The 24,110-nt window shown below is 44.9% G+C and overlaps 3 protein-coding genes across 7 annotated transcripts in view; 2 read left to right on the top strand and 1 right to left on the bottom strand.

Annotated features, from left to right (window-relative positions):
* The window catches only part of LOC140389019 (uncharacterized), a 142,518-nt gene extending 129,068 nt beyond the window's left edge, over nucleotides 1–13,450 (top strand). The window contains exons 33-34 of the mRNA XM_072473186.1: nucleotides 416–588; nucleotides 10,908–13,450. Coding sequence (XP_072329287.1) covers nucleotides 416–588; nucleotides 10,908–10,983 — 249 coding nt within the window. The 3' untranslated portion in view covers nucleotides 10,984–13,450. The remainder of the gene's footprint in view (nucleotides 1–415; nucleotides 589–10,907) is intronic.
* The window catches only part of LOC140389659 (transmembrane 4 L6 family member 20-like), a 165,455-nt gene that overhangs the window by 46,641 nt on the left and 94,704 nt on the right, over nucleotides 1–24,110 (bottom strand). The window lies entirely within an intron of this gene.
* mffa (mitochondrial fission factor a) overlaps nucleotides 19,722–24,110 on the top strand; it is a 32,931-nt gene continuing 28,542 nt past the window's right edge. For 3 of the 5 annotated variants that reach the window (XM_072473993.1, XM_072473992.1, XM_072473990.1), the window contains exon 1: nucleotides 19,723–19,989. The gene's annotated coding sequence lies outside the window, so the exon portion shown is untranslated. Of the gene's footprint in view, nucleotides 19,990–24,110 lie in introns of all 5 variants that reach the window. The other 2 variants (XM_072473991.1, XM_072473994.1) reach the window with 2 other exon arrangements.

Raw genomic sequence — 24,110 nt, 5'->3', positions numbered from 1 at the left:
GGGTTGGCCATGTAAAATTTCCCCTTAGTGGCCAAGGATGTGAATGTCGGGTGGGGTTACAGGGCGTAGGGAGGGGGAGTGGGCCCAGGTGGGGTGCTCTTTCAGAGAGTCGTACAGACTCAATGGGCCGAATGGCCTTCTGCTCTGCAGAAATTCTAAATTCTATGGTTCTGTCGCACTGGGCTACACATCTTCTGGGGAGGTTGGAGGTAGCTAACGTTCTTCTCTCAAAACTGCCACATTGATGATGGCCAAGGGATGATGCAGGACAGCAGCTTAGCAATGACTCTCTCTTCCATTTTCCAGTTTACTGATCTGTTTCTGCTACAGATTCCTATTTTGAAACTATTCTCTGATCTGTACTTCTGTAATTTTTTAAAAAAGTTAACGGTTATTTTCTCCCCTTCATCTCCAGCACAGAAGCTCAGGTGCAGAGGGATCAGGCCAAGCATTGGCTTCACCCGGTTCATGTTTAGAAGAATTTCGTGTTGTGCCCTTCATTGAATGTCATGGGAGGGGAACGTGCAACTATTATACAAATGCCTACAGCTTTTGGCTGGCAACATTGGATCCCTCACAGATGTTCAGGTATAAAAATATTAGCTCAAAAAGGTATGGGGTGGTTGCTACGTGTGAAATAGAATTTATTCTCTACTCCTTGCTTGTGTGAAATCATAAATCGAAACATAGTCAGTGAATAGAGATTCTTCATGGACCAGATTATTATATGCACAAGTGCTAATATGTAAGTTAGTTGACGCCTAGTGAAAGACTATAGATTTATTTATTTCAGCCTAATGTTTTTTGTTTGTTTCAAGTTGGGGGGTATTGTAATATGTTCTGGTACCCTAACAGAAATTTATGCTGAACAGTGTTGAAGAATCATTCGTAACGGAATTCATCACAATCAGTAAGGATAAACAACACCTCCTCCTCAATGCCGGGGGTCTACAGGGCTGCGTACTTAGCCCCCTACCATACTCCCCATATACACATGACAGTGTGATAGAATTTGGTTCCAACTCCGTCTACAAGTTTGCTAATGACACAACCGTAGTGGGTCTGATCTCGAACAGCGATGAGTCAAAGTACAGGAGGGATATAGAGAACCTAGTGACATGGTGTAATGAAAACAATCTCTCTCTCAACGTCAGCAAAACTAAAGAGCTGGTCATTGACTTCAGGAAGCAAAGTATCATACAGAACCCTGTCAGCATCAATGATGCCGAGATGGAGATGGTTGAGAGTTTCAAATTCCTAGGTGTGCACATCACCAACAACCTGTCCTGGTCCACCCACGTCGATGCTATGAACAAGAAAGCATAACAGCGCCCATATTTCCCCAGGAAACTAAGGAAATTCAGCATGTATTGCTCATGTATTTGCTTTGTTTGGCCCCTTGTTCCGCACTGTAACCAATCACTGTTTGTCGATGTACTATTTGTCATGTTTTGATTATTCTTTTTGTCCACTATGTACGTACTGTGTACGTTCCCTCGGCCACAGAAAAAATACTTTTCACTGTACTTCGGTACATGTGACAATAAATCAAATCAGAATCAATCAAATGTCCACATTGACCCTTACCAATTTTTACAGATGCACCATAGAAAGCATCCTATCTGGCTGCATCACAGCCTGGTATGGCAACTGCTCGGCCCAAGACCGTAAGAAACTACAGAGAGTTGTGAGCATGGTCCAGTCCATCATGCAAAACTGCCTCCCATCCATTGACACCTCCCGCTGTACGCAGAATAATATTTTTCACTGTACCTCGGTACACGTGACAATAAATCAAATGAAATCAAATGATCTTGAACAGTAATGCAAAATAATTTACTGCAAAATGTCAACACATTTTACACCTCATCCAATGTTGGAAAAGAAACTTGGAGGTATGTATAACAGACTGCCATTTCACTATCAACCTTCTTTTAATTCTATTTGTTCATGGGATGTAGCATCACTGGCAAAGTAAGTATTGATTGCCTATTGCTAACTGGCCTTAAGAAGGTAGTGAGGAAATGCCTCCTTGTGCTACTGTGGTCCATGTGGAGTAGGCACAGGGAAGTTCCAGGATTTTGACCCAGCAACAGTGATGAAATGGCAGTATAGTTCCAAATCGAGTTGCTAGATGGTTTAAAGTGGAGCTTGCATGTGTTGGTGTTCCTGTGTGCCTGCTGCCTTTGTCCTTATATGTGGTAGAGATCATTGGCATTTTGTAGATGGTGCACATTGCAACCTCAGTACACCTGTGATGGAGAAGTCATTCAAGGCAGTTCATGGGTGCTGATCAAGTTGCTTTGTCCAAGATGGTATCAAGCTTCCTGAGTGTTGTTGGAGGTTCACTCATCCAGGCAAAGGGGGAATATTCGATCACAATCCTGACTTATGCCTTGTACATGGTGGTCAGGCTTTGGGGAGTCAGAATTAAGTCACTCACCAAAATGTACTCTGCTTTTATAGTCATTTATGTGGCAGGTCCAATTAAGCTTTTGGTCTGCGGTAACCCCCAGGATGTTGATAATGGATTCAACAATGGTAACACCCTTGAAGGTCAAGGTGAGATGGTTAGATTTATTTTGTTGGAAATGGTCATTGTCTGGCACTTCTGTGCCATGAATGTTACTTGCCACTAATCAGCCCAAGCTCAGATATTTTCCATGTTTTGCGGCAAACTGGCATGGGACTGTCGCTATTAGCTTCGTACAGTGTTTATCAAACTTATTTTCCCGGGACTCACTTTTGCCAACCGGCCGACCTTCGGGACACATGCTGGTTGACCTTCAAGACACATGCTGGCCGACCTTCACGACACATGACATGCTCGCTTGCCTTTAATGCGAGAGCAGAGCCGGCTTGGTCCTCATGATCTCACTCCAATCAGGTTCACATGAGGAGAGGGCAATACGCATGAATTCAGCCAGTTCCTTTGTGCCATCTTCATCTTTGTGAAAACGGAAAATACAACCTCGCACATGTTGGTCGTCATGAAGGGCAATAGCAACAAAATATTTGTTTTACTCAGCGCTGGATACTCCTGGGAGATGCTACTCCAGAATGGTGACAGCCTCATGAGCTTTTGCCATGTTTTTAATGTAATATCACAGGTACAGCAGCGTAGTCTTTTCATTAGGAGTCAAGTTAATAACTGACTCTGGGGTCTCAACTTTAAAAGTAATGTTTCACCTGCCACTTCTCTTTAAAATCTGAAACTACTCTCATTTGCCAGTACGTCCCCGCATATAAGACCATAAGACATAGGAGCAGAAGTAAGGCCATTCGGCCCATCGAGTCCACTCCACCATTCAATCATGGCTGATTTCAACTCCATTTACCCGCTCTCTCCATAGCCCTTAATTCCTCGAGAAATCAAGAATTTATCAACTTCTGTCCTAAAGACACTCAACGTCCCGGCCTCCACCGCCCTCTGTGGCAAAGAATTCCACAGACCCACCACTCTCTGGCTGAAGAAATTTCTCCTCATCTCTGTCATAAAGTGACTCCCTTTTATTCTAAGGCTGTGCCCCCGGGTCCTCGTCTCCCCTGCTAATGGAAACAACTTCCCTACGTCCACCCTATCTAAGCCATTCATTATCTTGTAAGTTTCTATTAGATCTCCCCTCAACCTCCTAAACTCCAATGAATATAATCCCAGGATCCTCAGACGTTCATCGTATGTTGGGCCTACCATTCCTGGGATCATCCGTGTGAATCTCCGCTGGACCCGCTACAGTGCCAGTATGTCCTTCCTGAGGTGTGGGGCCCAAAATTGCTCACAGTATTTTAAATGGGGCCTAACTAATGCTTTATAAAGCTTCAGAAGTACATCCCTGCTTTTATATTCCAAGCCTCTTGAGATAAATGACAACATTGCATTTGCATTCTCAATTACGGACTCAACCTGCAAGTTTACCTTTAGAGAATCCTGGACTAGGACTCCCAAGTCCCTTCGCACTTTAGCATTATGAATTTTGTCACCGTTTTGAAAATAGTCCATGCCTCTATTCTTTTTTCCAAAGTGCAAAACCTCGCACTTGCCCACGTTGAATTTCATCAGCCATTTCTTGGACCACTCTCCTAAACGGTCTAAATCTTTCTGCAGCCTCCCCACCTCCTCCATACTACCTGCCCCTCCACCTATCTTTGTATCATCGGCAAACTTAGCCAGAATGCCCCCAGTCCCGTCATCTAGATCGTTAATATATAAAGAGAACAGCTGTGGCCCCAACACTGAACCCTGCGGGACACCACTCGTCACCGGTTGCCATTCCGAAAAAGAACCTTTTATCCCAACTCTCTGCCTTCTGCCTGACAGCCAATTGTCAATCCATGTTAGTACCTTGCCTCGAATACCATGGGCTCTTATTTTACTCAGCTGTCTCCCGTGAGGCACCTTATCAAAGGCCTTTTGGAAATCAAGATAGATAACATCCATTGGCTCTCCTTGGTCTAACCTATTTGTTATATCTTCAAAGAACTCTAACAGGTTTGTCAGGCACGACCTCCCCTTACTAAATCCATGCTGACTTGTCCTAATCCGACCCTGCACTTCCAAGAATTTAGAAATCTCATCCTAAACAATGGATTCTAGAATCTTGCCAACAACCGAGGTTAGGCTAATTGGCCTATAATTTTTCATCTTTTTCCTTGTTCCCTTCTTGAACAGGGGGGTTACAACAGCGATTTTCCAATCCTCTGGGACTTTCCCTGACTCCAGTGACTTTTGAAAGATCATAACTAACGCCTCCACTATTTTTTCAGCTATCTCCTTTAGAACTCTAGGATGTAGCCCATCTGGGCCCGGAGATTTATCAATTTTTAGACCTCTTAGTTTCTCTAGCACTTTCTCCTTTGTGATGGCTACCATATTCAACTCTGCCCCTGACTCTCCTGAATTGTTGGGATATTACTCATGTCTTCTACTGTGAAGACTGACGCAAAGTACTTATTTAGTTCCTCAGCTATTTCCTTGTCTCCCATCACTAGAATCCCAGCGTCATTTTGGAGTGGCCCAATGTCTACTTTTGCCTCCCGTTTGTTTTTAATGTATTTAAAGAAACTTTTACTATCATTCCTAATGTTACTGGCTAGCCTACCTTCATATTTGATCCTCTCTTCCCTTATTTCTCTCTTTGTTATCCTCTGTTTGTTTTTGTAGCCAGCCCAATCTTCTGACTTCCCACTACTCTTTGCCACATTATAGGCTTTCTCTTTTGCTTTGATGCATTCCCTAACTTCCTTTGTCAGCCATGGCTGCCTAATCCCCCCTCTGATAACCTTTTCTTTGGGATGATATAACACACATGTGATTTGCTCCCTTATTTGCACTGGCGGCAATTGACAAAATCATACCTCAAGAAATCATCTTTAAGCTGCTTTGTTCCCGAGTTAAATTTCTTCTTTGTAGGCTGTTAACCAGAGGCCCTGGAGCTCTGCACAGAGTTAACACTATCACTGCTTGTCCTGCCCTGGACTCTCCTGAGCATTCAGTTGTGAGATCCTGGCCAGTAGTTACACTGCCTATTTGTATTTCTGGAGGCCCTTACTTGTAAGAAAATGATTTATCTTCACAGTCCTCTTGCCTTGCTTGCCAGCAATTAGAAAATGGAAAAGCTCTCCTCCGTGATTTGGCGCCAAAAGCGCCTACATACAGGGTGATTGACATCAAGTGTATGTGCAGTGCATGTGACCTGCACACAGCCTCATTTCATTCTTATCTAAAAGGTGGTAGCTGCCACCATTATCAATAAAAATGCTGGTAGCAGCCGTTGGGCGCTTCTCCTGTAAACGGGGCCACCGCAGGAGAAACGCTATGACCGATTGCTCCACGACTCTCCTGACACCTGACCGCAACCCACCCGCAGGTCACGGCCCACACTTTGAAAAACCATGGCTTAGGAGTCACAAATGATATTACACACTGTGCAATGATCAATGAACTTCCCAATTTTGACCTTATGGTGGAGGGACGTTCATTGATGCGGCAGCTGAAGATGGTTCTGCGCTACTGCTGAAAGAAAAATGTAACCCTGTTACTTTTAGTGGCTTACTTTGGGTATAATTTACAGTTGAAATGAAAATGAAATGAAAATCGCTTATTGTCACGAGTAGGCTTCAATGAAGTTACTGTGAAAAGCCCCTAGTCACCACATTCCGGCGCCTGTTCGGGGAGGCTGGTACAGGAATTGAACGGTGCTGCTGGCCTGCCTTGGTCTGCTTTAAAAGCCAGCGATTTAGCCCAGTGAGCTAAACCAGCCCTAAATATGTAAAGAAAAGCTGAGCATTTTCCACAGTGATTTCCAAACATTTCCATGGAAGAGACTTCTTGAAAATATTGAAACACTTGGTGACTAAATGGAAGTATTGATACTCATCCAGGGACTTCCTGTGCTAACCTTGAATAGTGCACAACGTACACAGTCCTATCACTCGAGAAAAAGAAATAACTTGTGTGCAACAACAGAAACAATTATCTACTAAGTAAACAAAAATATTACAGAATTCTGATGGCACTGCTTATGGATGTTTGACCACAAAATTGGTTCACTTGGGATCTTTTAGTTTGAAACCCTGCATTTTGGTACAAAGAGATAAGAAATATTTTTACAAGAAAAAAAACACAACATGGCTGAAATTCAACTTCAGGAAAGACGTAAATCATTCAGTATTAAACCTGGAAAGCAGGCGAAGGATGAAGGGGAGGTATGGGAAGCAGAAACAGATGAATGGTGGAAAGTGGTGGGCAGAGTGTTCATGGTGGATGTGTGTGTGTGTGTGGGGGGGAGAGAGCGGCTGTCGGGTGAATATGAGAGCAGTGTGCCTGGAGAATTTGATGGAGGAGGGCGGGGGGGGGGGGGGGGGGGGGGGGGTTTGTCCAGGGAAGAAGGGGGTGAGCAGGAGAATGCAAGGGTGCAGCAACATGGGATGGATGGAAGGGGCTTTGTTGTTGAGTTGGGGGATCCTGTGGCTAGCTGGAAGAGGGGTTTTTACAAGAACAGGTGATTGGAGAGAGAGTATCCTGGAGGACGAAGTCAGTGCTGTCGACGGTGGGATCCTGTGGGTTGAACTGAGATTACCAGAACAATCACAGCGCGAGTGGGGGAGAAGATTGTGGGAGGGTGAAGTCTAATAGGTTAAGATTTCAATGGGGCGGGGGGGGGTGACATGGATGTAGACTACACTGGTGGTTCTGTAACAAGAGGCACAGTGGCATAGTGGTTAGCACTGTTACCTCACAGCTCCAGGGTCCCAGGTTCAACTCCGGCCTCGGGTGACTGGCTGTGTGGAGTTTGCACCTTCTCCCCTTGTCTGCGTGGGTTTCCATCGGGTGCTCCGGTTTCCTCCCAGTCTAAATATGTGCAGATTAGATGGATTGGCCACACTAAATTGCCCCTTAGTGTCCAAAAGGTTAGGTCGGGATAGGGTGGAAGCCTGGTCTTAAGTAGGGTGCTCTTTCCAATGCCAAAAGGCCTTCTTCTGCACTGTAAATTATGTGAGGAGGATTCAAGGTCAGCATGGGCATGTGGATGGTAACGGGTGTCAGCTCTGAGGAAGGGAAGACATGTGGAGGTGGGTGATAATAGGGTCCAGAGTAATGTCCAGGAATGGTGATATTGTGAATGGTGGGAGAATGTTAATACGTGACAGGGAGAGGTTAGGGGCTGTTGGAGAGTATTTGAAAGATGGCATGCACCATTTTTAAAATCTGACCTGGCGAACGCAATTAGTCAGTAAGTGTAATCTCTTGAAGTGGGAGGAGGGTCTTTTCGAGTGGGTGGAGTTCAAGACCACCACAATTGGCCAACTAAAGGGATATCCTGATAATCATGAGGCAACTGGTTGTCAACCATGCAACCATGAGTGGTGTCGCGCCATATCTAGACAGAGGCCAGGCACAGAGTTTAGCACCGGCTTGCTGGCTTTTACATGGAGGAAAACATGTAAAGAATGTGTTCACTAAATTTATTACTTCAATGTGTACACAGATCGATTGAGGCCTGGATAATGCTGATCCCAGCCAACCCTGTCTTTGTACTGTTTCTCAGTCAGATGAGGAGGAAGGCTGATCACAGGTTGGCACAGGGCCTGAACAGCAAGCAGCAGCGGGACCTCAAGTAGGTCAGGATGCTGCTGAACACGGCCCACTGCAACAGTGAGCATTGGCCCAACCACGGGTGTATTGCAGGCGGTGCAGTTACCTACAGATGAAAGGCAATGCTGGAGGCACCTTAGAATGTACCAGAAAATGGTTGCTCACACCTGCCAGTTTCTCCACGATGACCTGTGACTGCAAGGATTGGGAGGGAATCCTATGCCGGTGGCATTGAAGGTCACTGTCGCCTTAAACTTCTTTGCCAGTGATTCCTTCCAGGGCTCCAGTGGGGACCTGTGCAGCATCCCCCAGTCAGCGACAATTAAGTGTATACAGGAGGTGACAGATGCCCTGATCAGGAATGTGCACCAATTTGTCCAGTTCTGCCTGGATCCCGAAAACTAGACCACAAGAGCTCTGGGAGTTGCAGCAGTCTCAAGTTTACTGCAAGTGAGAGCGCCATTGACTGTACACATGTGGTCTTGAGGGCCCCCTGGTAACAGGCAGTCACATTCATCAATAGAAAAGGATTCCATTCCGAACTTGCAGCTGGTATGTGATTACAGAAGTCAAGCCCTGCATGTTTGTGTTTGGTTCCCAGAGACATTTCACAACACCTACTTTCTGATCCACTCCCAGGTGCCACTGGTTTTGAAGGGCCTTGGAGATTGCAGGGTTGGCTTCTCGGGAGGGGAGGGTGGGGGGGGGCGGAGAGCGCGGTTTATCCAAGAAGAAATGGCTAATGACACCAGTTGATCATCTATAGAGTGCTGCAGAGGAGAGTTACACTGCTCTACATGACTCCACCAGGTTCGTGGTCCATCTGATTAAAGGCATCCCGAATCTGAGGTTCAGATATTTGGACATCTCACACAGGGCTATCCAATAACATGGAGTGTGACCCGAAACATCGCTGTCTGCCGTGCCCTGCACACCTATCATTACAAGGGGAGTGGGGGATCAGGGGTGTGTGGGGGGTGGGGGAGGATGTGGATCTCTTCAGCTTAGGGAGACATAGAGAACTAAGATGTCTCCTCCAAAAATGAGGACAGTGAAGGGGATTGAGCTGATGAGAGCCAAGATGTTGCCATGCCATATGCATAGGCCATGCAGGGCTATGATGTGGCAGACAGGCCATCCTGCCAGTCGGCGCATGGCCTCTGTGGCAGTTCTGCCTGATATTCGCTGTTCAATGTTCGCTGATATTTGTGCACAAATCATTGGAACAGTCAGTTATCCAGCTGTCAAGGATCTGTTTAAGGGCTGTCCAGCTGTCAAGGAACTGTCCCGCTATCAAGGGCTGTCCCATTGTCAAGGAGCTGTCCATCTGTCAATGAAATGTTAAAGAGCTGTCAAAGAACTGTCCAACCATCAAGGGACTTTTGAGGAACTGTCCGGCTGTCACGAATCTGTCCAGTTGTCACGGAAATATTAAATAGCTGTCCAGTAACTGTTTTGCTGTTGAGGAACTGTCCAATTGTCAAGGAAATGTTAATGAGCTATTCCGCTGTTAAATCTAACTAAGAAGTGTCAATCCTACCAAAGCTATCCAGGAAGTGTCAAAGCTGTCAAGGGATTATTTAAGGACACTAGTTGAGTTGGCATGGAAGGGGTAAGGGAGATGGGTGATGGGTGGAGGCATGGTTTGGCATGAGTTGTCTCTAGGTTAGCATGGTGATATGGGGCATAGGGGTATGGGGCCATGGAGTTGGATGGGGCATGGGTTTACATTGACGGGAAAGGAGTGTATATGGGGAAGAGGACTGGAGGAATATTTTTGTTTTATTAGTATTATTCTTAATTCAGTTAAACACAATGCTGGGGCACAGAGGCAAGCACTGTGTCCAGCCCACCTCTGCACCCGACACCCTGTGCATTAGTTCTGGAATCGTCCACCCCAACTCCTGATTCAGCCTGCCCCCCCCCCCCCCAAACTCCTGATTCAGCCTGCCCCCCCCCCCCCCAAACTCCTGATTCAGCCTGCCCCCCCCCCCCCCCCCCTCCTCCCACACACACAAACAAAAATACGACCTGTGGGCAGACATTTTCAGGAAATTTACAGGAAATCTCTCAAATGAACAAACCTGACCCAGGGCCGAATATCTAGACCATGACTATCTGATGCCCTAATGGATTTCCGTTTGCAGCGAGTAGATGTTGTATGTAACCTGGCAGAGCACAGTCGATCATTCATCCTCTTCCTGCAATGCTGGGTGTCTCTGCGCTCAACCCCACAGGTGCTAACCTCCACTCGCTCTGTCCAGGCTGCCATGATTAGACAGGACCTCCTGGGAAAACAACACCTCCTGCCTCTCCTGGACAGCCTGGAGGAGAGTCTCCGGGAAGCTTCGTTGAATGCAGGGCTTCACACTGTTTTCTTCTCTGGTACATTACGGACATCCAGACTGAAGCTTTTGGACTGCGATGAATGAATAGCTATCCAGGTGTCCTTTAAATATGGTGTGCAGACCTTCAACCTCATCAGGTAATGGCGGGGACAGTGATTTCCTGCCCGCCCCCACCACAAGATTCGCTATGCTCCACATGGATGCATACGTAATGAGCTATACAGTGCTGGATCGCACACATTCAGTCATCCGCTCTCCACCGGAAATCACTGCAACCTCCACTCTCGCCACCAGATTTAGATTCCAGAATGGAAGATCCCACCCCTCATTTCAGACTTGCAAACACTTGTCTCCATTAACCCAGAAACTTTAGATTGAAGTCATGGTTCATCCATTTGCTAAATTAGTATAATTACTGTACGAATGAGCTGAGCCTGAAGAAATTCTTTATATTTGTGTTGCAGGACACCCAGACCGCAAACACTAAAGGCAGGAGAATTGCGATCCATAATCAGCCGCTGTCAAGTCTGCACAAAATAAATGTGAATTCAAAAGAATATAATGGTGCTGTTCCTAACCATGTTCTGCAATGTATTATTACAGCAATGAAGATAATTGAACTTTATTATTTTATGGTGCTGATTGGATACTAGGAAATGCAATCAATAGTCATGCCACATTGCTGATGTTGGTAACATTTACAAACACACTCATGCCAACAAAGTAATTGATAGTAATGTGATGGTGCTGCTACTAAGCGTGGCAAAGCCTCTGCCACTTTTCTTTTCCAAAGGTAAATATTGTAAGCATCTTTTAGTACAGATGGACTCCACTGATCTTCACATAATAAAACTAGCATAGGACTTTGATGGAACATCACACACTAATCATTGTCAAACATCTGATGATTTCAATGTATCTTTGACCTAATTTGTGAGCCTCCATGATAACTTTGAGCCACAAGTACATCGCACAGGGAGCATTTATTTAATAATGTGTGTTTATTATATGATCCGAACCCCATAAATTGAATGAGCATAGACTTTGTCGAATAGAGAGTATTTCATGCCATGGTTACCTATATATTTTGGTAGTTTTTCAAGTTATACTATGTGGTATCCAGTGGAGCTAAACCCATTTAAAACTGAGATGAGCGTACCCTAACTGGTTTCTCCTGGAGCCCTGAGCTACATCCAAGCCTAAATTCTAGAGAGGGCATCATTGTCATCCAGGGCCTTGTAGATTATTGTACAATAATGGGCTGCATTGAAAATTCAGGTGAGAGGACCAAATCTTTGCCTGAAATTAGAAGGTTATTTATGGAGAAACTGCCAATTAGCAGATGCAATTCTTTTCAGAAACCTTAAAAGCTGGGATAATGCACAACCAAAGTATAAACTTTAAATAGAGCAAGGTACATTTTGCATTTTTAATCGTGAGAAAATTGTGGGTCTGCCTTCAGTTAAAGCAAATGCATGAAGAAGTATTTAGGTGTGCACTTGCGATGCCAAGGCATACAAGGCTATTGGCCAAGTTCTGGAAAATGGGATTAGAATACATAGGTGGTTGTGTTTGACCCGCATGTCATGGGCCAAAGGGCCTTTTCTGTGCTGTAAACCTTTTATGCCTCTATCTCCTACATTAATTTCTGAAGAATATTAACAGAAACTCCAGAGAAATTTATCTAATAATATATATAATAATCTTTATTGTCACAAGTAGGCTTACATTAACACTGCAATGAAGTTACTGTGAAAAGCCCCTAGTCGCCACATTCCGATGCCTGTACGAGTACACGGAGGGAGAATTCAGAATGTCCAAATCACTTAACAAACACATCTTTCGGGACTTGTGGGAGGAAACCGGAGCACCCGGAGGAAACCCACGCAGACACGGGGTGAACGTGCAGACTCCACACAGACAGTGACCCAAGCCGGGAATCGAACCTGGGACCTTGGCACTGTGAAGCAGCAATGCTAACCACTGTGCTACTGTGCCTAGTTAAAACCTGATTAATTGGAAGTTTCTTTCTAAACATTATCAGTCTCTATGGGAGGTTGTTAACAACCTATTCTAGTGAAAACAGCCCATTTACTATTAACTTTCGTGGTATTAACTTTGTAATCGCCAAATCTAGATTGCAGCTAAATTACCTTTAGTTTGTGTTCAGGTTACGCCATTGTTATGGTGATTTTGCCAATGTTATATCAGGACAGCGGAGTTTGTTTTTAGTTCCTTTATGAGTCTTTGTGGCACAACTCTGCTTTGTGTTATTTCCTTTTATGTTGAATGTTGATATCTGTTGTTCCCTGGTGCCACTCTGCTACTATCACCTGGTACCAACTAACAGCCAATAACGCAACCAATGTTCTCAGGTTACTGGTGGATGTTCAGCCAAGAATACGGATTAATTTATTACTCTTATGTTAACACCATTTGGCAACGTTTTTTCCAAGTAATTTCATCTCTTCCATACTAGATTAAGTCATTACCATATTAAATATTTAATGGTATTATGCTGAAATAAAAACTTATGATAGGGTACAAGTTATAATCTCGAAACAATCATTGAAATGGTGGAATGATCTCAATATATCAACAATCTGATGTTAGGTTTTCTTCATTATTTGTATTTAAAACATTAATGTAATAATTTTGTCAGAACTTATAATTGAGATGTGTACAACTCCCCTTGTTTTTTAAACCTGAAAGCAATTTTGATTGCTTGATTTTAAACAGTTTACAATTATTTTTTAAAATACTAACAGTATAAAAAGGCAAACATGACATCATACTACATTAGCCCATGGACAGCAAATGTTTATCCATTAAATAATTAGCAGAGCATTTTGAAATTAATGAGTTGTTATTGGGGAGCGGGTAATGCTGATAATTTCACGTTATTATATGTACATACTCTTATTTCTTGGAACTGTTGTTTTTATGCGGCATTTTTAAATAACTACTTGTTGAAAATTTACAAGTAAAACTGAGTTGATAAAATCAATCCAGCCTCGAATAGTTCTGTTCTAGGCACATCAAATTAAAGTATTGCCATTTATTTTCTCAGGGTTCTCCCAGCCATCAGCTGGAACATCATGCAGAAAATATTTGAAAACCCTAGATGATCTTTCACTGATGTTGCAGTGGATAATCAAGAGAACCTCAGTGAAAATTAAACCTCTATTAGCGTAAAGAGTGACATATATTACCTCTTCAGAAAATAAGCAAAGTCTCCTTCTTAGGGTTTCTAAGTATATAAACAAGTTACATTTAGTCATGGGAGCTGAGCTTCAGGAGTCTGTAGCCCAATCTACACACACATACACTGTGATTGTACTATAATGCTCATTTAAATGGTAAGAAGTCTTCCAACACCAGGTTAAAATCCAACAGGTTTGTTTCAAATCACTAGCTTTCGGAGCACTGCTCCTTCCTCAGGTGCTCCTTCACCTGAGGAAGGAGCAGTGCTCCGAAAGCTAGTGATTTGAAACAAACCTGTTGGACTTTAACCTGGTGTTGGAAGACTTCTTACTGTGCTCACCCCAGTCCAACGCCAGCATCTTCACATCATTTAAATGGTAGCACAGCCAGTTCTCCTGGTGTATAGAGACATGGGGCGTCATTCTCCGACCCCCCGCCAGGTTGGAGAATCGCCGGGGGCTGCCGTGAATCCCACCCCCGCCGGTTGCCGAAGTCTCCGGCACCGGATATTCGGCGGGGGCGGGAATCGGGCCGCGCCGGTTGGCGGGCCCCCCCGCTCGATTCTCCGGCCCGGATGGGCCGAAGCCCTGCCGATAAATTGCCTGTCCCGCCGGCATGGATTAAACCAACATTTGAACGGCGGGACAAGGTGACGTGGGCGGGCTCCGGGGTCCTGGGGGGGACGCGGGGCGATCTGGCCCCGGGGGGTGCCCCCACGGTGGCCTGGCCCGCGATCGGGGCCCACCGATCCGCAGGCGGGCCTGTGCCGTGGGAGCACTCTTTCCCTTCCGCCTCCGCCAGTCTCCACCATGGCGGAGGCGGAAGAGACTCCCTCCACTGCGCATGCGTGGGAAACTGTCAGCGGCCGCTGACCCTCCCGCGCATGCGCCGCCCGGGGATGTCATTTCCACGCCAGCTGGCAGGGCAACAAAGGCTGTTTCCGCCAGCTGGCAGGGCGGAAATTCCTCCGGCGTCGGCCTAGCCCCTCAATGTTGGGGCTCGGCCCCCAAAGATGCGGAGCATTCCGCACCTTTGGGGCGGTGCGATGCTCGTCTGATTGGCGCCGTTTTGGGCGCCAGTCGGCAGACATCGCGCCGTTTCGGGAGAATTTCGCCCATGGTCTTCAGAACACACATGGTCAAGAGACTGGGTTAACCACACAATAGGTCACCCTCAAAAGTGTGTACAGGGCAGCAAGCTTGGATATTACAAAAGAGATGTGGGCTGAATGGATAATCCAGAAATGTTCCTTATAATTATCTTTGGGGAACACAGAATATTTATTTATGCAGAATTCTTCCTTAGGAGATTCAGTATATTCTGTGATAAAGGACCCGGTGTACATGGCCTGTAGAAGATGGATGAATGACCTCATATATATATATAACAATTCATTCAAAAGGGGAATAGTATCAGAGCCCTGGTGGACTGCTTATATGTTTCCTATTTTTAAAACGGGAGATAGAATAAGTCCCAGGAACTACAGACCAATTAGGTTAATATCAGTGGTAAGAGAGATAATGGAATCTTGGAAGGGAAGATCATGCTTGGCCAAACTTACTGAATTATTTTACGAAATAACAGAATGGGCAGACAAAGGTAATTCAATAGGTGTAATATATTTGGATTTTCAAAAGGCCTTTGATAAACTCAAGACTATAATAATAATAATTTCTATTGTCACAAATAGGCTTACATTTTTTTTTTACATTTAGAGTACCCAATTCATTTTTTCCAATTAAGGGGCAATTTAACGTGGCCAATCCACCTAAACTGCACATCTTTTGGGTTGTGGGGGCGAAACCCACGCAAACACGAGGAGAATGTGCAAACTCCACATGGACAGTGACCCAGAGTCAGGATCGAACCTGGGACCTCGGCGTCGTGAGGCAGCAGGGCTAACCCACTGCACCACCATGCTGCCTATAAATAGGCTTACGTTAACACTGCAATGAAGTTACTGTGAAAAGCCCCCAGCTGCCACATTCCGGCACCTGTTCGGGTACACAGGGAGAATTCAGAATGTCCAATTCACCTAACGAGCATGTCTTTCGGGACTGGTGGGAGGAAACCGGAGCACCCGGAGGAAACCCAAGCAGACACAGGGAGAATGTGCAGACTCCACACAGACAGTTACCCAAGCCGGGAATCGGACCTGGGACCCTGGAGCTGTGAAGCAACAGTGCTACCCACTGTGCTACCGTGCTGCCCATACAAAGTAAAGCCAGAACTTGTGGAGTCAGGAGTTAGCAAGCTAGCTACGAACTGAAAACAAAGACCAAGTGTCAAAGATAACTCCATAGACTGGCAAATGTGATGTTCCACAGGGATCAGTACTGGGATCAATGTTGTTCACAATTTACATTAATGATTTGGACTCAAGAATCAGAAGTATAATTTCATAATTTGTGGATTACACCAAATTGGGAGATGTAGTTCATAAAAAGAAGTGACAAAATAGTGGAAGACATTACTACTAAATAAAATCAGAAAATGCTGGCATTACGCAGCAGGTTAACAGTGTTAATAATTCAGATCAATAGTCTTTCATCAGAATTTATCATTGATTTCCAGCATCTGGAGAATTTTGTTTTGGCAGACATTATTCAGTTTGCAGAAGGTGTATGTAACTGGCAAATGAATTTTAATATAGATATAGATAGAACGTGGTGCCATTTAAAGGCATAATGAGGCCACATATTGCTTGGATAATAAGAGTGTGAATGGGGTAGAGGAGCAAACGGATCAAGGGGCACAGCTACACAAAAATCACTAAAAGCAGCGATACAGATTAATAAGAGCATAAATAACTGAAGCCAAGATCTATGGTTCCTTTCTAAAAGGATAGAACTGAAAATCCAAGGAAATCATGTTAATAATTGAACTTTGGTTAGATCATATAAGGGCGGCATGGTGCCACAATGGTTAGCACTGCTGCCTTACAGTGCCAGGGACCCAAATTTGATTCCTGCCTTGGGTGACTGTGTAGAGTTTGTATGTTCCCCGTATGTCTGCTTGGGTTTCCTCCAGGTGCTCCAGTTTCCTCCCACAGTCCAAAGATATGCAGGTTAGATGGATTAGCCTTGATCAATGCACGGGTTATGCGCTAGGGTGGGGAAGTGCACCCAGGTACTCTTTCAGAGGGCTGGTGCAGACTCAATGGGTTGAAAGGCCCTACAAATGAGCCTTCTCCATTTGGTCAGTCACAAGCCAGGGTGGAAGTATGTTTGACCTCTACAGGGATACTTTAAGTACACCCTTAAAGCTTTTCCACTGTCCTCCTGGGAGTCTCCTGCTGTAGCCACCTGGGTTGGCCAACTCCCGACGTATAATGGAGAACAGCAAAGGTTGCAGGGAAATTCATCCAACAGAGGCAGAAACTAGCAGATGCAAGTTTACTGTGTATTAAACTCTGCAAAAGCCCAGACAGCATCGATACAAGCAGCCATCTGCATAATAATGTAGCAGCCATCTACATATTAATGAGCGATCCCCGGGAACAATCGAAACATTTGGGATAAACAAGGCCAAGCCAGATTCCTCGGCGCCAGCAGGAGCCAACACAAAAGAGGTTAGCGGACACCTCAAGACCGCCCATCGATCAGGGAACCGCTCCAGTATTGGAGAAATCGAACCAAACGATTGGAACGAAGTCCAATCACTTGGAACCAGGTACGGGGTCCGCCCCGAAAGGCGGGAAGCCCCATGGGACTATAAAGTTAAGCCCCCAAGTTCAAATCGTCCTTCTTGACCGGGTCACTCAGCAACGCGAACCAACCCTTGACAGTGACCAGTTCAGCTGCCGGCAAGAGCCCGTAAGTCTTAAGTCAACGCTCGCTACGAGATAGGTGCTCCTAGCTACCAGCCCGTACCAACCTTTGAATCCCGCAGACTCAGCACCCGAATGAAAGGCCATTTGTTCCGCTGACCTGGTGGGCCAGTCCGAAGCTAAGTATAGGCCTGTTAGTTGTAGAAGTAGCTTAGAAGTAGAATTTATGCATGAGTAGCGATTTACTGTGTATAATAAATGTGCTTTGATTTGAATCTTACTAATTGGTGTATTGAGTTATTGATCATTACTTGAACCTCGTGGCAGTATCATAGATACCTGGCGACTCGTGAGCAAAGGTTATAAAACAGAGCCAATTGAACCAACCAAAAGTTAGCAACACTGCTTACAACCAAGTTCCGAGTAGAGCTGTTGCTTCGGAAATCTTGACAAAGCTAGACATAGAGGACAAAATTCATCATCACCTTTGATGTCCCAGTTCAGCCTTCAGACAACTGAGGAAAAGGGTATTTTAAGATCATGGTCTCAAACCCGAGACTAAGGTTGAGGTTTACCGGGCAGTATTGATTCCCACACTTTTGCATGCTTTGTAGACTTGGACAACCTACAGTAGGCATGCATTGGCGAAGCTCCAGCAGTGGTGCCTTCGCAAGATCCTCCAAATCCAGTGTCAGGTAATAATAATCTTTATTAGTGTCACAAGTAGGCTTACACTAACACTGCAATGAAGTCACCACACATTCCTGCGACTGTTCGGGTACACAGAGGGAGAATTCAGAATGTCCAATTCACCGAACAAGCACATCTTTTGGGACTTGTGGGAGGAAACCGGAGCCCCAGAGAAAACCCAGGCAAACACTGGGAGAAGGCACAGGCAGTGACCCAAGCCGGGAATCAAACACGGATCCCTAGCGCTGTGAAGCCACAGTGCTAACCACTGTGCTACCGTGCCGCCCACGGGAAAGGCGGTCCAACAGCAGTATCCTCTCCCAAACCAACTTGCCCAGCATCGAGGCACTAATCACTCAACACCAGCTCCACAGGACATACCTCCACCAGTCTATTCGAAAAGATCCTTATTGATCATGGTTTGTTCAAAGTGATTACTGACATTAGTCCTGCATTTTGGTGAAGTTTCAGACTGGCCTTTTGGATTGATACACAATGGTGCCATAATATTTTGATTTAAAATAGTTATCTGCGTGAAGGACTTAATACATTCTCTGAAACTGTTTTCAATATAATCTTGCAATAGACTGTCATCCACACATAATCTCAAACAGAAATGAAAGAAACTTTAACCTTTCTCATAGAATCCCTACAGTGCAGAAGGAGGCTATTTAGCCCATCGAGTCTGCACCAATCCACTCATACCCTTAATCCCGTAATTTAACCTGTACATCCCTGAACACTAAGGGGCAATTTAGCTAGGCCGATCCATCGAACCTGCGCATCTTTGGATTGTGGGAAGAAACCATGGCACCCAGAGGAAACCCACACAGATACGGGGCGAACATGCAAACTCCAAACAGTCACCCAAAGCCAGAATCTAACTCGGGTCCCTGACACTGAGGCAGCAGTGCTAATCACAGTGCCACTCCTTCTTTCCTTATCTTCCTCTTTCTTTATCTGAATGTGATTCAATTCTGCGCTTGATTTAGTGTTAATAATTACAGGTATTCTTTGTCAATAATCCTCTCACACACCATCATAAACCATCATACCGGTGCCAAAGATGAATCAGGCAATCATCGACTATAGTCCGGTGGCCCTGACATCGATCATTATGAAGTGCTTCGAGAGGTTGGTGATGAGACACATCAACTCCATACTCCCAGAATGCCTGGATCCACTGCAATTCGCATACTGCCGCAACCGGTCCACAGGAGACGCCATCTCCGTGGCCCTACACTCACCCCTGGTGCATCTTGACAAGGACTCCTACATTAGACTCCTATTCATCGGCGACAGCTCTGTCTTCCACACCATAATCCCACTCAAACTCATTCCAAAACTTCCATCTTGGTTCCTCCCTCGGCAACTGGATCCTCACCTTTCTGACCCAGACCACAATCTGTGCGGATAAACAATACGGACGTGTTTTTTTTCATGTATGGAAGATCTGTCTGAACTGTACGCAAAACAATACTTTTCACTGTACCTCAGTACACGGACAATAATCAAATCCATCCTAATCCAACCCTAAAACACACCCACATTGTCCCTGCGTGCGCTGGCATGTGGGATGCGCATGCGCCATCGCGTACCTGAGCGGTGGCGGTTGACGAGCATGCGCAGTATTTCGGCTACGGAGACCGATTGGTCTGTCAGCCGCTTCCCCTCCCCACTGGTCGGAAGAACCGGCCGCTCGGTGTCAGCTTTTCGAAATGGCTCCTGCGCGGTGATAACGTATGATTAGGCCAACACCCGATCTAAACCCGGAAAAAAAATAACTTTCGTTCTCAACTCGGAAGCTGCGGCCTGGAGTCGAGTTGGAGCCCCGGCCTCTTCTCGCTTCCCAGTGAAGTCGCCGCAGATCTGACCAAGTGGAGGTAAACACAAGGGCAGCAGGGTGGGAAAGATACCGGGGGGGAGCCTTTTGGTAAAACTCCTCCCAGAAACGGTACCAGATAAATAACGTTAGAATGAAATCCCAGTGAAGGGCATGACTTGACCCTTTCCCCATCTGGCTGCCGCATCTGGCCCGACAGCTTCACCCTGCGAGGTTACCACTCCGCAGATGCTGTTGGCTGGTGCAGGATTTGCTAATGTTCCAATCTGTTGGGGGTTGCCTCTTGAGGTCGAAGCCTGATGTTAGGCCCATCGACCAATGTGCCTGTGCAATTATCCTCGTCCACTAGACACCCGGTAGTCCCCCTTGTACAGGGGTAGAGGAGCAACCGTTTCTGTACATCTCACCTATATCGTACATCTGTGATATTATGTCGTTTTCAGTTTAAGAAAATTGTTCCAACGCTGTTCGGCAGGAGAATGAAACGATCAAAGCAATTTTAGGGAGGCTACTGAAGGTGGAAATGAATGTAAGAAAAGTGGGAGAGGGAGGGAGGAGGGGGGTGCTGTTTTCAGGGGTCGGGGGCAAGATGGCTACCAATAAGGACTATGGGAAAGTTTGGTGGTCATATCCATATTTTCCACACTGTTGGGGAGACTGGCACTTGAATATAAACAAGGGTGATCTCAAAAAACTGCAGGAGAAAATTAGTGATGGTACTTATCATAGATTATCATAGAATTTACAGTGCAGAAGGAGGCCATTCGGCCCATTGAGTCTGCACCGGCTCTTGGAAAGAGCACCCTACCCAAAGTCAACACCTCCACCCCATCCCCATAACCGAGTAACCCCACCCAACACTAAGGGCAATTTAGCATAGCCAATCCACCTAACCTGCACATCTTTGGACTGTGGGAGGAAACCGGAGCACCCGGAGGAAACCCACGCACACACTGGGAGGATGTGCAGACTCCGCACAGACAGTGACCCAAGCCGGAATCGAACCTGGGACCCTGGAGCTATCCACAATGCTACCGTGCTGCCCTGAGCAAACTTGGGTTTCTGGGAGTTAGTTACGGTGCAGTTTTGTCAGTGGCCTCAGAATGGATATATTTAAATGGCAACTTGCAGGAGAAAGTATTGTAATCATGGTGAAGTGCTTTAAATTTGTCCTTCGACGCCAAAGATTTGCAGGTAGCTAATTACTGTCACAATGTAATTCCTTGTCAGGACCGAATATGTCAGGAGGTTTTTAATATTTGGTGCATCATTTTGGTTTTGGTTTAGTTTTCGTTGCTATTTTCATCTGAGTTGTTTTTCCTTTCACTAATGTTTGCGTTGATGCAAGAATTCTAGTTTAGGTGTGCACGTACTTAATCTATGGCCTCAGTTATGTGGAAATTGGATTCCATGGATTCGGGCATCAACACGTAAATACACTGCATGTGATAAGAGGTTAGAGAGGAATATTTTAAACACTTAACTGCTCTGATGTGAAAAACATGGAGAGGGGCACAGTAACCATGGTGCTGCTGTGTACTGATTTGCATTTGAGATGAATGTAGGAAATTTTTATATATATTATATTATATTATGTGTCTTTTGCAGTCATGTTATTAAAAGAACTTAGGTTAAGGTATCCAGATTATATGTCTTCTAAAACTGTGATAAGGGGTTAACAGCTCGGCAGACTGTGATGTTATTCGTGGGAGGGGCTGGGTATATTTTAGTTTAGTTTTCAGCCCTGCCCTGTGTCTGTAGGTTTTATTTTTAGAAATCCAAAAGAAAATGCTGGAAAATCTCAGCAGGTCTGGCAGCATCTGTAGGGAGAGAAAAGAGCTAACATTTCGAGACCAGATGACCCGCTTGACAAAGGGTCACCTGGACTCGAAACATTAGCTCTTTTCTCTCCCTACAGATGCTGCCAGACCTGCTGAGATTTTCCAGCATTTTCTTTTTGGTTTTAGATTCCAGCATCCGCAGTAATTTGTTTTTATTTTTAGAGTTCTGCTCTGGGTTCTGAGCAAGGGAGGTGTGTTTCTCAGAGACTGACTTCTGAAAGGTTCTCTTCCAAGGACTTTGTGAATAAATCTGTAAGCCACTTAAGTGTTAACTTTATTAATAAGTGGCATTTGACCTGTGTGTGGATTTTACTTACTTTCCCATCTACATATTAAATTAAGCGCAAAGACCTCTTTTTTAAGAACTGTTTAACTGTGAATTGAAAAGTTGTGTTTTCCTTGGATGTTAATGGGGTTAATCCTGTGTTAATAGTAAAGTTTATTTTAATATAAAAGATCTCTGGTTGTCAGTGGAATCAGTTTACAAATTGAAGATTTGTTGGGGTCTCATCCAGTTTCCTAAAATAAATTGGGGTCTGGTCCAGGTACCGTAACACATTCCCAACAAGTGATTGTATTTCCTCAGCTTATAAACTGTTACGATACTTTTGAGACCAATTTGTGGCCCAGGAGTTTTCTTCAAATAAGAAGTACCTTCCTTGTGCTGTTTCAGTAAATATTGGAGAATTAGGATGAGATTTGTGCAATATATTGTTATCCTCTGAAAGAGATAATTATTTAATTTCACCTCTTGTTCTCAATGGTAGCACATTCATTCAGGCAGTTATTGAGGCTGCCTCACAGCTTCAGGGTCCCAGGTTTAATTCCGGCCTCAGGTGACTATGTGGAGTTTGCACTTTCTCCCCATGTATGTGCGTGTGTTTCCTCCGGGTGCTCCGGCTTTATCCCATAGTCCAAAGGTGTTCAGGTTAAGTGGATTGGCCATGCTAAATTGCCCCTTAGTTTCCAAAAATGTTAGGTGAGGTTACTGGGTTGCGGGGATAGGGTGGAGGTGTGGACTCAAGAAGGGTGCTCTTTCCAAGGCCTGTGCAGAGCCAATGGGCCGAATGGCCTCCTGTACTGTTAAATTCTATATAGTGCAGCACTAATGGGCACGTGCACAGAAGTAATTAATTTTCCTCTTTATATATTTGTCAATATTTTGTTAATTTACCTCACACTGATTAGTTGCATCCATCCTCAAGACCTGAGTTAATATTTTTTGCCATTTTATAAATCTGATTCCCATTATAATAATGTCATGTGTGTTGGCTCACTGTCTGCTGATACTTCGTCCTGAGCTGCTTTCATGGCAGTTCTTTTTGCCATTGTCTTCCACTGTCGTGGGCAGAGTGTGAAGGCAGGTTCCAAGTCAACTGCAGCCAGTACAGGAATCAAACCCATGCTGTTGACGTTATTCTGACCCACACACTAGCCAACTGAGTTAACTAATAGTTAATAACAAGACCAAATATATTTCTAATTTGAAACCATGCCACTCTGTATGAAAGCAGTGAAATTTTACAGTGTAGAGAAGAGCTATCGTACCTAAGAGAGCACTGAAAGAGTTAATCATTTGGGCAAATTCCCACCTTTATTCCCCATACCACTTTTGATTTTCAATTATTCATCCACTTTCCTTTACAGTTCTCTGTGTGCTGCTGTCAACACTGTTTCTGGCAGGGGTTTCCAAATCCCATCAACCCTCTGTACAAACAAACACACAACTGGCCATGATCTTAAATTCATGCCTTTCATTTGCCGATTCACTGACTTAACAGTGTTAATAGGTAAAACTACAATGGTATGACTGCATTACGCTGTAGGTTGTAAATTCAAGAATTATATGCTCCGGTGTTGTATAATGTGCTGGTAATATTAGCAGTTGATCCAATCTGCTCTTGGGACATTAGTAATTCACCATGTCAGGTGGCACCCACTGCTGCCATCTTTGTGACCAACAGTATTTCACCTTTCTGCACTCCCTCCTTTCCTTTGCCATACAAATTGCAACTGCATTCAGCCATTTGTACCCCACACTGTGGAATTCCATCCTTAAGCCCGACTGCCTCTTCACCTTCCTTCCTACTTGAAGATTCTCATTAAAACCCACTTCTTTGATCACCTTCCTAATATCTCCTTCCTTGATCCAGCATAATGTTTTTCTGTTGAATGTGTCTTTGTGAAGTACCTTGAGACATTTTATGATGCTAAAGGTTCTATATAAATGCAATTTACTGTTGTGGTGTCTCCAGAGACAACTAAAGTATTGCAAAATCTATAATTGTATCAGTTATTGGTGAACTGGGCAGTTGGAGAA

Source organism: Scyliorhinus torazame, chromosome 14, assembly GCF_047496885.1.
Source record: "Scyliorhinus torazame isolate Kashiwa2021f chromosome 14, sScyTor2.1, whole genome shotgun sequence".
Classification (NCBI taxonomy): domain Eukaryota; kingdom Metazoa; phylum Chordata; class Chondrichthyes; order Carcharhiniformes; family Scyliorhinidae; genus Scyliorhinus; species Scyliorhinus torazame.
Note: the sequence above shows the minus strand (reverse complement) of the source record. Positions and strands in the feature narration are given on the sequence as shown.